Source organism: Helianthus annuus, chromosome 10 (genome assembly GCF_002127325.2).
Source record: "Helianthus annuus cultivar XRQ/B chromosome 10, HanXRQr2.0-SUNRISE, whole genome shotgun sequence".
In the NCBI taxonomy this organism is placed as follows: domain Eukaryota; kingdom Viridiplantae; phylum Streptophyta; class Magnoliopsida; order Asterales; family Asteraceae; genus Helianthus; species Helianthus annuus.
This window is the reverse complement of record NC_035442.2, coordinates 172,632,055-172,644,888: the sequence shown is the minus strand read 5'-3', so window position 1 is coordinate 172,644,888 and position 12,834 is coordinate 172,632,055. Positions and strand designations below refer to the sequence as shown.

The following is a 12,834-nucleotide window of genomic DNA, read 5'->3' as shown; positions in this document are numbered from 1 at the left end:
AGATTTGGACTAGAATGACAAAAGTGCCCAAACCACAGGGACCAAAATGACAGTTTACTCATGTATTATAAATGTATAAATTATCTCTCAATTACTAATCAAATCTTATACTTTTAGTCATCAGAATATCGAATCAACGTTCTTACATCCTCCAAACCAAATGGTGAAATAGCTATTTTAGAGTTACAAGAATTGTTAAGTTCCCATGTAAATCTAAAAATAGAAAAACTATTCATAAAAAAATAACTCTAGAAAAACTATCTATAATTAAAATAATCTTCAAAATATTGATGGAAATCCAATACCAATGATAATATAACGAATTTAAATATCATTTTTGTAAGTTCAAACATGTGAAGAGAGGTTTATTTAATTAATTGATGTAATATAGGGTAGGAATAAATTTTGCTGTTAAAAAATAGGTTAGATAACTAGATTATAGCTTTTAATAAAATTAGTTTTATGTGCTAACAAACAATTTATAAAAACATATATTTAAAGATAAAGACAACTAATCTGCTGAGTAGATTAGTTGTCATTCAAAAAAAAAAAAAAAAACTAATCTCAGTGAGTGTATTAATCAACGTATCCAGGCAACGAGGTTTATGTGCTAATTGACAGATAAATTCAGATTTGTCAGATCTAGAATCAAGGTACGTCGATCACTACAACCATTTTATCGGTTTACCTTGTTTATCGTTTACTTGGTTGAAAGTGGTACGATAAACCAACCATATCATTATTCAAACTTATTAGGTATTTGTACTATGGCTAAGTTGTCACTCTTGATTTTCCTTAGACCACACAGAGTGGGCGTGATTTGTGACATAGAAGCCTCTCCATATCGGGCATATCGGCCTGTGTGTGGCGTGGAGGGCGGCGTGGTGTGGGAGAGGGGCAAGAAGACCTTCCACCGGCGTGGGGGCTTATGGGTGGTGAGGTGGCTAGTTTTCATTGGTTGCTGGATTTTGGGTTGTTTTTTATTGGTTCTTGTTTATTTTATTTTTTAAAATCGTCAATTCACGCCCCTCCCTCCCCGCGCTTCTTTACTATACCCGCTTGCTGACATAGATGCCACATAACGCTTCACACCTCTTTTCATACCTTCGCACTCCATATTATCTTTAGATTTTGTTTTACTACAAACTTTTTAACACCCAAAAAGTCATCACACTTCCATATACCAAAAAAAAAAAAGGCTCAATAATTTCTTAAAGATGGCAATATACATATACAATAGGTGTATGTATACATTGGTATTTCCCAAAAGATTATTTTATTAAAAAGGGGCTGTTTATTTCTGCAAAAAGCCGAAAATAAAAAAGCAAAAAAAGAAAACTATATAAATATATATAGAGTGAGAAAGAGAGAGGCTTTATTCTGTGTATTGTTGCGTTGCAAGGCATTCCAGTCAGTTGTAGCCAATTTCTCCCATCATTGTCAATATGTATTAAGCTCAAGTCCAAGTCACTATCTTGTTCTCTCTCTCTCCAAGATCCTCTTTCTCTCTCTAATATCTTTGAAATCATTCGTTCTTTCTGGGTTTGTTTTGTTTGTCAATAAGGTGGTCAAACAAATGCTAAAAATCCAAACTTTCTGAATCTTGTGGGTGTTTCTTGAATCTTTGTTTGATCTGTGTTTCATCATCTGAATTCTCTTTGATTTTAGTTAAGAAATCAAGATGACAGTAGAGGAAATCAGAGGCTCTGTTGGGTATAATAATAATAATAATAATAATTATAATAATAATAATAATGAAATTGACAGATTTCCTATTGGGATGAGGGTTCTTGCTGTTGATGATGATCCAACTTGTTTAAAGTTATTAGATGGGCTTTTAAGAAAATGCCAGTATCAAGGTCAGTTTTTTTTTTTTTTTTTTTTTTTTTGTAATTAAGTTGCAATTTTTGATAATTATCTAATTTGGGTCTTCCTTTGTTTTGTTGTTTGAATCTTGTTTTTTAAAAGATCATATTTTTAATATGTTTTTGCAACATATCCATTAAAAAGTTTCAATTTTTAAACTTTTTATGACAAATTGAGATTGTGAAACCAAACATTAGGTTTTAGTTTCAAGTTCTTTGATCTGTTCTAGGGATATATCACATATATATATATATATATATATATATATATATATATATTTTTTTTTTAACAAATTTGATAATATTATGCATTTAAAAATACATCAACAATAATTTACATCGAGATAGTTGGTAAACAGGCAACAAGCTGCCCCGCTACCCCTTTTTGAATAGCAAAACTAAGCCTTTTAAAAACTACGTCCATAGATCTCGGGGTCATAACATTACTATGCATGACCCTTTGAACTCGACTAAGTAGGTCCACAGACTCTGGCGCCAGAAAACCAAAAGTATCAAAAGCAAATGGGATAAACACGTGCTGGTTATATCATATATGTTATATTAATTTATCTTACTTAACATGTGTTCATAAGTGATCATTTTTTTTTTGCAGTTACAACCACAAATCAAGCAAGAACTGCATTGAATATGTTAAGGGAAAATAGAAACAGGTTTGACCTTGTGATCAGTGATGTTCATATGCCAGATATGGATGGCTTCAAGCTTCTTGAACTAGTGGGTCTTGAAATGGACTTACCAGTTATCAGTAAGTGTTAATCACACAGTTGATAGTTTTATATGTGCAAAATTAATATGGGTTTCATTAGTTTCTTGAAAAAAGTCAAAAACAAGTGCTGCTGTTACATATCTTAGTTAATTTGACCCAAAAAAAAGTCATCTTTTATAAAAATATATATGGTATGTGTTATGTTTGGCATTCTTATTGAGTTTTGAAGTCGATAAACTGAATCGGGGACTCGGGGTCTTTTAGTTTTCGAATTTTTGTCGAAGAATTAAATTTTTTGTTGGTTTGACTTATAAAAGGTCAAAATTTTAAATCTTGGAGCAAGTAGGGGTGAGCTTACGAAAACCGATAACCGAAAAAGCTGAAAACCGAACTGAAAACAACTGAAACCGACTTAACCGATCAGTTACGTTTATGAGATGGCCAAAACCGAATCATTCGGTTACGGTTTTGGTTTGCCTTTCTTCCAACTGAAATAACTGAAATCAAACTGATGAAACACCGATTAACACGAGGTTTATCGATGGGGTTATTTCGTCTATGGGGTTCAACCCCTTTCCTTACTCGTATCAATGGCTCGGGATTTGCAAAACAGTAGACACCGTCAGTCTCGTTAAGAGGGGGAGAAAGGGGATTTCCCTCTTAACCAGGCTCCGGCGTGAGAATAAGTACTGTTCTGAGAGAAATAAACAGTGTGTGTATAGAGTAAATATAGAGAGTAAAAGATCCTGAACTTGAATGATGAAGGGTCCTATTTATAGCCGGAGGGTGAAGGAGGGAGGAGCAGCTGTGCCAGCTGTGGGTGCGCGCCAGCTGTCCGACCAGGAGGAATATCCTCTTGGTCTGCTCTGTTGTGGCAGGCGTAGTGGTACACGTGGCGCGCTTGCATTTGCCCACGTTGGAAACCTTGTACTGACGACGTCAGTTCTGCTCCCTGATTTGCTGCAGGCCTACGTGGCGTCCTGCAGTTGGTGACACGTTTTGTCCTTTATGTCTGGTAGAGCATCTTTGGTGCCACCTGCAGATCTTCCAGAAGTTTCTAGAAGCTTCTGGGTTGCTTTGCTGATGTGGCTGCCAAGTGTGCTCAGAAAGTGGTGTGGTCCCTGCCATGTAGGCAGGGAATTGGGACCATACCTCTTCACAAACTGATAGTTATATATTTTTGTGTTTTTCGTGTATATCCATGTATTTGAAACATATTTTCATGTATTTCATGTATTTCATGTATTTTCCATGTATTTGAAACATATTTTCATGTATTCGACTTAACCGATCAGTTTCGGTTATGGTTCTTCCTAAAACCGAACTCCGGTTATCGGTTTCGTTATGTGTAAAAACCGAACCGAACTGACATTTGCTCAGCCCTACAAGAGGGAGTGTTCTTTATTGGTATCTAATGTTTCTTGAAATTGTTAACAGTGTTATCAGGAAACAGCGACCCAAAACTCGTAATGAAGGGAATCACTCACGGTGCTTGCGATTACCTTGTGAAACCGGTACGCCTCGAGGAATTACGCAACATTTGGCAACACGTGATCAGAAAAAAAGTCGAGCCGAAACCTCAGTCAAGGTCAAACAATAACCAAGAAAAGCCGAATAACGAAGGTGGACAAGAAGCCGGTAGTGGAGATCCAAACGGCAAATTCAATAGAAAAAGAAAAGATGAAGATGAAGATGTTGAAGATAACGGGAACGAAGATGACGATTCATCCACACAAAAGAAGCCGCGTGTCGTGTGGTCAATTGATCTGCACAGAAAATTTGTAGCTGCTGTTAATCAACTCGGAATTGAAAGTGAGTCGATTAGTATTTAAATCATATTTAATCATCGTGTTCATATCTAAACTTGTTCTCGTGACGTTTTTTTACGATTGTTCTCGTATAATGCAGAAGCTGTTCCCAAAAGGATTCTTGATCTGATGAATGTCGAAGGTCTTACGAGGGAAAACGTTGCAAGCCATCTTCAGGTTCCATTTATTTCCTTTATAAGGAGGTTTTTTGAATTGTATTACAAAACTATTATATGTTTATTTAGAGGGCTGCAAACGAACCGAACATTCAGCGAACAGTTCGTGAACCGTTTAGCGGGAAGTTCATTTCTGTTCATTCGTTTAATAAATGAACGAATACAATAAATGAACGAATACGAACAAGAAATTTTGTTCGGTTAGTTAAATGAACGAACATGAACCTAGGTCGCATTCGTTCATTTATGTCCGTGAACGTTCGGTAACGTGTTGCTTTATGTTCGTTTGTGTTCGATAGTTCATCAGTGTTTTTATTTTTTATCTTTTATTTAAATACATCAAAATTCCGACAAAGAAAATATTTAATAAGTATCATGTATTATATAATCTGTTCATGAATGCTTATTTGTGTTCGTTTTTTTTTTCATTTGTAAACTAACAAACGAACACGAACATAAAATCTCGGTCGGTAAGTGTTCATGAACAGTTCGTGAACATATATATTTCCTTAACAAACAAACACGAACAGGGTCTTCTTCGTGTTCGTTCGGTTCGTTTGCAGCTCTATTTATTTAGGTCAAATAAATAGCTTTGATAATCAATATGTATTTACAGAAATATCGGCTTTACTTGAAAAGAATAAGTCAACAAGCGAACATGGTGGTTGCGTTTGGTGGTAGTAAAGATGCATCGTCTTATATGAGAATGAGTTCACTCGACGGGCTTGGTGATTTCCGTTCATTATCAGGTTCCGGAAGATTGCCAAACGCTCAAATATCATCGTATTCACATTCGGGTATGCTTGGTAGACTCAATAGTGCAACCGGTATGACCCTACATAGCCTCACAGGTCCATCATTGATTCAACCAACCCACACCCAAAACTTGACCGGTTCAGTTAGTTCAGTTAGTTCACTCAACAAGTTCCAACCCGTTGTATTACCAACACCACCAAATCACCAACCCGCAAATCTTTTTCAAGGGATTCCAACTTCGTTTGACCTTGGTCAACTTCAACAGAGTAACAAACCGAATATCCAACTCCCGGATTTCAATCCTGTTGATGAATCTCGAATCTTTAACGGTTCTAGCACTTTTTCGACGTTAGGGAGTCAATCTTCGTTAAATCTTGCTTCTAGTAGTTCCACGTTTCTTGATGTCCCGAATTTTCACGACCAGTTGCCGCCTAACGGCAGCCTAAAATACGGTTACCCTGCTAGTAGTAACACGGTTACTGGATTTGGTTCTAATATCACTAGCACCGCCTCTGTACCTCCTGAAGGTCAAGGTCAAAGTCAAAGTCAACGTCAAAGGCATGGACAGCATGGTAAACAGAGTTACGGTCAGTACTCAAGTAATGCGTTTAGCACCTTAGCCGCTGCAGCACCGCCACCGAATGGCGGTGGTTTGAGTGGACCCATGAGTCAATCGAATGACCAGATTTGTGGGGTCTACAATACGTCCAATGGGAATGGACCGTATGGTAAGACTAACAGGTCAAGCACTGAACTGAAAATGGGATCCGGTGAAAACTATTTACCTAGTGGAACCAATGGTTATGATTCGTTAGATGATCTTATGAACGGAATGATGAAACGGGTATGATCTTTTTTTTTTTTTTTTTTTTTTTTTTTTTTTTTTTTGTTAAAGAACACATTTCTGAGTCTGTTATCTTTTTATTTTTCTTAGCATTTTACAAACGAACTGCATTTTTTTTTTGCAGGAGCAGGATCCAACGATCATGATGGATGGAGAATTCGGATATGATCCGTATTCGTTCGGATCATGTATATGAGACGAATCGCGATACAGTACTTAGGTCTTGAATCGTAGAGAACGATAACACGAGGTTGCAATAACAACGTAGGTTTTATCAGTCGAGAAGTTTGTATCGATATGTAATTTTATTTCCAGGGATAATTATGTCTAGCTTCTTCAGCGTCGTCCTTTATCAACTTGTAGCCATGTTTTCGTATTGTGGGTACATGTTTTTCGATTTTCTTGAACAGTGGCGGATCTAGAAAATCCGCCAAGCCGTAACGTTTTATAAAAAAGCCGTAACGAAATCGTAAAAACGTCAAATTTTTCCAAAATTTACACTAATTTTACACTACCGCCAGAGCGCCAAGCCGTAGCGGAGGTTGCCCCTGTTCTTGAATCTATTTTCGGGTCAACAGTTATAATGCAAACATAACTGATCAAATCATCTCATTATAGGTAACAAAAAAGATCTATAAATCAAGTTTAGTGTACACAAATAAGTAAGTACACACTTGAGTCAACATATATGAAGTTGGTCAATCAAGCTCAACCAGCTGAGCTCTTCTTTCTGCGGCTTTCTTCCGTATAAATATGCCCCATCTTAACGCGGCCTTCAGTTTGAGCCAACCGACAACCGCCTTCCCTGAACCACGTGTGTGACCCTGTGCATACACCGGAGCCACCTGTGGTTCATGAGGGATATTATAACCGTATGCGTCATTGTCATAAAGACCAAAAGTAGGCCCGGTGGCTCCAACCCCAAAGCTTCTTAACAGCTTCTGCATGTCATCGGTTTCCAACATCTCGGAACTCCTCAACCGAACTTCCTTAGAGAACGAGTCTCCGAACGCGTGTCCTTGTGGGTCCGACCAATCTCCCGGAACATCAAAAGAAGGTCCGGTGGGCTTGTAGCCGGTGTTTGATGGAACACCCATCGTTGGATCAGGACTTATGAACGGGTATTCGATCATGTTGTGAGCCGGTGGTGCGGGGAAGGTTAACGCACTAAGGACTTTACCGTCGTATTCAATGACTCTATTCCAGTTCTCATACGCTCTTTTCACAAGCAAATCCACCGAAATCTGTATAATGAAAGATAAATTTAACCGAATAAGATTAAACTCTGTAAAGCGAGTAAGCTGTAAGCACCTTGCTAGAAGTTCAAGAAAAGAAGAGTTGACCTTTTGATTGTGGTCAAGTGATTCCAACGGGACGAATTGACCATCGGAAATAAGACCAGTTAGTTCATAAATGTGGTTAAAGATAGCACCGGTGTTGTGTGCTGAGTCAGCATAGTATACATACAGCTTCCCGCCTAAAACGCAAGTCTTCGCATGCTCTACTGTGTTTTCCCACATCCTATTGGACATCCCACTTCCTAAAATCTGTATTATATAAAGTTGAGTGAATTGCAAGTTTTGTCCTTTATCTTTAGGCCATTTTGCAAGTTTTGTCCTTTATGTTTAAATTTGACGAGTTTTGTCCTTTATGTTTAAAAATCAAGCACGTTTTACCCTTTCGGCCTTAAAAATCAAGCACGTTTTGTCCTTTATGTTTAAAAATCAAGCATGTTTTGTCCTTTATGTTTAAAAAATCAAGCACGTTTTGTCCTTAAAAATCAAGCATGTTTTGCCCCAAAGGGTAAAACGTGCTTGATTTTCAAATATAAAGGACAAAACTCGTCAAATTTAAACATAAAGGACAAAACTTGCAAAATGGCCTAAAAATAAAGGACAAAACTTGCAATTCACTCTATAAAGTTTTAGAAAGAAAATAACAAAAAAGGTTACTTTTTATGCAAGTAACTCGAAGCTTACGTTTCTGAGTCTTTGCGGATCTCTAACAAGAACACGAAGGAAATCCTCTACAGTTATGACTTGCGATTTTATTAGTTTCTTATGCAATGCTCCGTCTTTTGCTATTCTATCCAATCTCCAAACTTCATCATGTAATGCTGGTGGATAATGTTTCTTGTATACTGCAGAAGTAATGGATACAATCGTCAGGATCGGTAATTATAAGGATATAGAGGTGTTTATTAATTATTTCTACCTGTTTATTGTATACTGCAGAAGTAACGAACCGTTCTGCGGAAAGTTCGTTTGTGTTCGTTCATTTAATAAATGAACGAACACGAACAAGAAATTTCGTTTGTTTAGTTAAATGAACGGACATGAACGGAGGCCACGTTCATTCATTTATGTTCGTGAACGTGAACGTTCGGTAATGTGTTCGTTTAGGTTCGTTTGTGTTCGATAGTTCATTAGTGTTTTTAATTTTTAATTTTTATATTTTATTTAAATACTTTAAAATTCTGATAAATAAAATAATAAACATCAGTGTATTATATATTCTGTTCATGAACGCTTTTTGTATTCGTTTGTTCTCATTTGTGTTCATGAACGTTCGTTTGTATTCGTTACCTAAAACGAACACAAACGAACATGAACATGTTCATTTCCTTAACGAATGAACACGAACAAAATATCTCGTTCAGTTCAGTCTGTGTTCATTAACACATATTTCCTTAACAAACGAACACGAACAAGGTCTTGTTCGTGTTCGTTTGTGTTTGTTCAGTTCGTTTGCAGCCTTATGCGAGTTGATTCTGTTTGTGTTTGTTCAGTTCGTTTGCAGCCCTATTCCCTTATAAAAAATAGTTTTGGACAAACCGGTTTTGACCCACTAACCAACCCGTCAATTTAGCAACGTCTATAAAGATGTTAGGTTTCATACATTCTCCTCTATGATCTTTAACCGCAAAGGCCTCAGTTTTAGCTTCTTGAATTCTGATTCCAACGCAATATCCAGAAGCCACCTTCAAACCGAGCCTAAACTTTCTGCTTCTAATCCAGCTCGAATTATCAGTAAAAGTAAGATCACCAAGCGTTCCAACTCCGTCAATCAAGGTTACTTGTAGCTCCCCTGTTAAAAGAGGTCTTTTCCCTTCACGGGCTTTGACTTCTTGACTTTCGAAATGGTCAACGCTCCAGTTTTCATCAGCTTCTTCATTGAAGTCACCTTCTAGAACCACTACAGTCAGTTTTGCTGATGATTCAGGTCCAGTTTGAACTGCGTTGCCTGTGGTTGCGTCTAATAAGACCACGTGAATAGCGGCTCCTTGCTCACCCTCAACTTTGCCACCTGTAAAAAGATGAGGTGGCATTCGTGTTCTAAATTGAAGTTGTAAAACTTTTCCTTCTGTGTTTTCTATTCGGGGTGGTGAAGATCTGGTGCATTCGAAACATGGAAAGCTAGTTTAGTAAAATCCGAATTACCGTCTTATAACTATACTCAAAGTGTTAAACTGGGTGGGCCCACATTACCTTCCAGCAATTTGACCATGCCCATATCTAGTCAACGCACGCTCGACTTCTTCGCTTACCTATTTTCCGAAACATGTACGATATCAGCACCTCACCTTTTAGTAAGCAACTAAGCATATAATTGTGTTTGACTATAGGTGTATTTCCATTTAACATGTTTCACTATCGTAAGTTACAAAACCACAATGTGCACATATACTTTGCAACTTACAATTCTGCGGAAAAGAGGCTCCAAAGACGAGCAAAGTCTTTGCAAGCTATCAACCTTGAGAGCTTCCACAATTACACTGATCAATAAAATGGAATTTCATAGTTATTTTATCGAAAGGCCGAGACTCAAGCACCCAACACACATCTTTAATGAACATATGTCCCTAACGGGACTCGGATCCCCGGCCTGTGAGATTAAATATATTATTGTTATAATATTTAATCTTGTAGCCTTTATAATCATTTATATTATATAGATCAAAATATATTAATAACCTATTAATAATTAGTTGGTAATTGTTGATGGACCATATTACCCTTATTAACTAATTAGGTTTCCTCTTGGGTGTATATATAAGGAGATTATTAGAGAGTTTAAGGGTTACACAGTTAGACAGTTTACACAACCCTCATAACATCATATTCTCGGCTCTCTCTCCTAACCGAAACCTACCCTAGTTTCGGTTCATCACCATCATAATCTTACACCCTAAGGAGGAACCAGATCATCCTGACAATCATGTCGAACTCGATGGTTGCATCTCTGTCCGGATTCTCTGCTGGCCTGTCTGCCGTAACAGGTATGTTATTCATGTTTTCCATTATGTTTAAACAGAACTGATCAACACGGCCCACCTCAAAGTCATTTAGCATGGACAAACATGAACAAACCCTTTAAGTTCACAATATAAGTGAACAAAGGCATGTTTGTATACAAGCCTGATATACTCGAGGTACTTACAGGCGAAATAAGACCGGATCATGAACTCGATGTCTAATAGAGTGGTCAATACATTCATAAGATCTGTACTGTTCTGCAAGTTAAACTCTAGTTTGTTTGTTAATATATCTAAAAGTTGCAAGAAATTTATGCTATATCATCTTTAGGAAAACAGAACTTGAACAGGCAAAGGGGATATGGAGGCTTTAGAAGTTTGACACCAATATTTAAACAAAAAAAAAAGATATTTATATAAATTCACATACATACAAAGCAAATGATGACTTATTGCATATTGGCATTGTTATTTATACCAAAAGCTGTTTATTTTGCTAAGACTAGTTCTCACAGACATTTACACAAACAGTTGGAGATCATATATTCACATACAAAACTGATCACCATAACAACAATAAGATCAACAGAATCAAGTAAACAAACCTTGCTAAACCTGGGACTTTGGGTTTCTTGGATTGAGACATACCATCATCTTCTTCTTCATCACCATCATCATACCCTCTTTTCTCCACTCTTGACCCACCATCCATATTTCTGAAAAACAATACTAAAGTTTGGAACTTTAACAAGCTGTTGGAGGGTAATAAACAGTTCAAATTGTGAATTGAAGTTTGAAGCTGAGAGTAATATGATCTGAAAGGAAACAGAAAGAGGAATCTTTTGTGTTGGGCGAATAGATCTGAGGGAGATTATTATAATGATGTGTTAATGTGTGCGTGTATGATGGAGGAAACAGCTGGTTTAGTCGGTGGATTACGTGAATATTATTAATTTCATGAAACTTGAAACCGCTACTCATGTAAATGGGTTCGGGTCGGTTTGGGTCAAACCCGTAAACTCAGCGGGGGCCGGATTTTAAAAATCCAAAACCGTGGGGATCAGGCTCTTAAAATTTCAGTTTTTTTACAATAAAAAGGTTTAGAAAATTTTGGATAAATATAACACTATGCGCGAAAATTGGTTAAAGCAGTGGCGAAGCTTGACCTGAATGATGGGGGGATCGAAAACGTATATACCCAAAAATTTCTATAGAACCGGGGTTCGAAAACGTATATACCCAAAAATTTCTATACGAAAACTACATATATAACACTACTGAGCGAAAAATTCGGGGGGTCGAGCGCCCTTCTCCGCCCCTGGATTAGGGGGGGGGGGGGGACCCCTGGCCTCCGTTATCCTCCGCCCTTGTTGGCTGGTTAATCGGATTTTAAAATGTGTTTTATGAGATAACCTAAAAACTATTTTGGTGTTTATATATAGATGATTAAAAAAAAGGGAAATTGACCTGTAATAATCTCACTTAAACCTTATTGGCCATTAATAATTTCACCTCAGAATATTCCCCCCACCAGTCCCACCTTTCACCTATTTTTCCTACAATGGTCCCCCGTTAAAAAAAAAACTTAACGGAGTTAAGTTTTTTTCCAAATTACAAACAGATTTTTTAGGGCTTTTAATCAGAACGACGATACGACTCCATTGATGTAAAACTTGCCTCGAAACGGTGCTCCAAACGATGAAAACGACGCTTCAATTCGGGTGTTTAAATTTCCAATTAACCAAAATCAAGTCACTTGGAGCACCGTTTCGAAGTAAGTTTTACATCAATGGACTCGTATCATCGTTCTGATCAAAAGCCCTAAAAATATGTTTGTAATTTGGAAAAAAGCTTAACTCCGTTAAGTTTTTTTTTAACAGGAGACCATTGTAGGAAAAATAGGTGAAAGGTGGGACTGGTGGGGGAATATTCTGAGGTGAGATTATTAATAGCCAATAAGGTATAGGTGAGATTATTAATAGCCAATAAGGTATAGGTGAAATTATTACAGTCCAATTCCCTTTAAAGAAAATATGTATATTTAGAATTTTTTAAGTACTAAAATATAAAAAGAGTTAAATATGATTTTTCTTTTGTTGTACACCTCTGGTAACCCGTGAACACATTTGTCGTGTAGGGGTTTATGTGTAACATGATATGAGGTTTATGTTGTTTTTGGGATCTTACATATTTAGACTATTTAGGCTGGAAGGTATGGTTTGGCTCATCCCCACGGGGATGAGCCTCCACGTAGGCGCCACGTAGGCGGCTAGCATGGGATGAGCCAAAATGAAGATGGAGGGGGATGGAGGATGAGCCAAAATGAAGATGGAGGAGGATGGAGGAGGCGGTTATATGTTTTGAAAGTGGGGCGGCACACCCGGCTGGAGCTTGCCGGTTGTG

At 37.3% G+C, this 12,834-nt stretch overlaps 2 protein-coding genes across 3 annotated transcripts; one reads left to right on the top strand and one right to left on the bottom strand.

The window, feature by feature from the left end:
- The first annotated feature begins 1,364 nt into the window (after window positions 1–1,364).
- Window positions 1,365–6,583, top strand: LOC110886654 (two-component response regulator ARR12). The gene is made up of 6 exons (XM_022134486.2): window positions 1,365–1,859; window positions 2,479–2,631; window positions 4,030–4,404; window positions 4,501–4,577; window positions 5,193–6,176; window positions 6,301–6,583. Exons 1-6 carry the CDS (start codon window positions 1,682–1,684, stop codon window positions 6,370–6,372), a joined length of 1,839 nt encoding a protein of 612 aa, XP_021990178.1. The 5' UTR covers window positions 1,365–1,681; the 3' UTR covers window positions 6,373–6,583.
- A 174-nt stretch (window positions 6,584–6,757) lies between these two features.
- Window positions 6,758–11,333, bottom strand: LOC110886655 (calmodulin-binding protein 60 E). Of its 2 annotated transcripts, XM_022134487.2 has the most exons (7): window positions 11,037–11,333; window positions 9,876–9,951; window positions 9,665–9,723; window positions 9,075–9,568; window positions 8,156–8,316; window positions 7,520–7,723; window positions 6,758–7,420 (listed from the first exon to the last, which is right to left on the bottom strand). In XM_022134487.2, exons 1-7 carry the CDS (start codon window positions 11,141–11,143, stop codon window positions 6,875–6,877), a joined length of 1,647 nt encoding a protein of 548 aa, XP_021990179.1. In that variant the 5' UTR covers window positions 11,144–11,333; the 3' UTR covers window positions 6,758–6,874. The 2 variants fall into 2 exon arrangements, with proteins under 2 accessions (XP_021990179.1, XP_035834691.1); XM_035978798.1 differs by lacking the exon at window positions 9,876–9,951 and having other exon boundaries at window positions 6,761–7,420; window positions 11,037–11,328.
- Window positions 11,334–12,834: the final 1,501 nt, after the last annotated feature.

Excerpts from the sequence above, each read along its gene's own strand:
- LOC110886654 (XM_022134486.2), top strand. The coding sequence starts at position 1,682 with ATGACAGTAGAGGAAATCAGAGGCTCTGTTGGGTATAATAATAATAAT. Across the intron at positions 1,860-2,478 it reads AAGAAAATGCCAGTATCAAG|TTACAACCACAAATCAAGCA; the intron begins GTCAGTTTTTTT and ends TTTTTTTTGCAG. Across the intron at positions 4,578-5,192 it reads ACGTTGCAAGCCATCTTCAG|AAATATCGGCTTTACTTGAA; the intron begins GTTCCATTTATT and ends ATGTATTTACAG.
- LOC110886655 (XM_022134487.2), bottom strand. The coding sequence starts at position 11,143 with ATGGATGGTGGGTCAAGAGTGGAGAAAAGAGGGTATGATGATGGTGAT. Across the intron at positions 9,952-11,036 it reads AAAGTCCCAGGTTTAGCAAG|TGTAATTGTGGAAGCTCTCA; the intron begins GTTTGTTTACTT and ends TTTATTGATCAG. Across the intron at positions 9,569-9,664 it reads CATGGTCAAATTGCTGGAAG|ATCTTCACCACCCCGAATAG; the intron begins GTAATGTGGGCC and ends CGAATGCACCAG.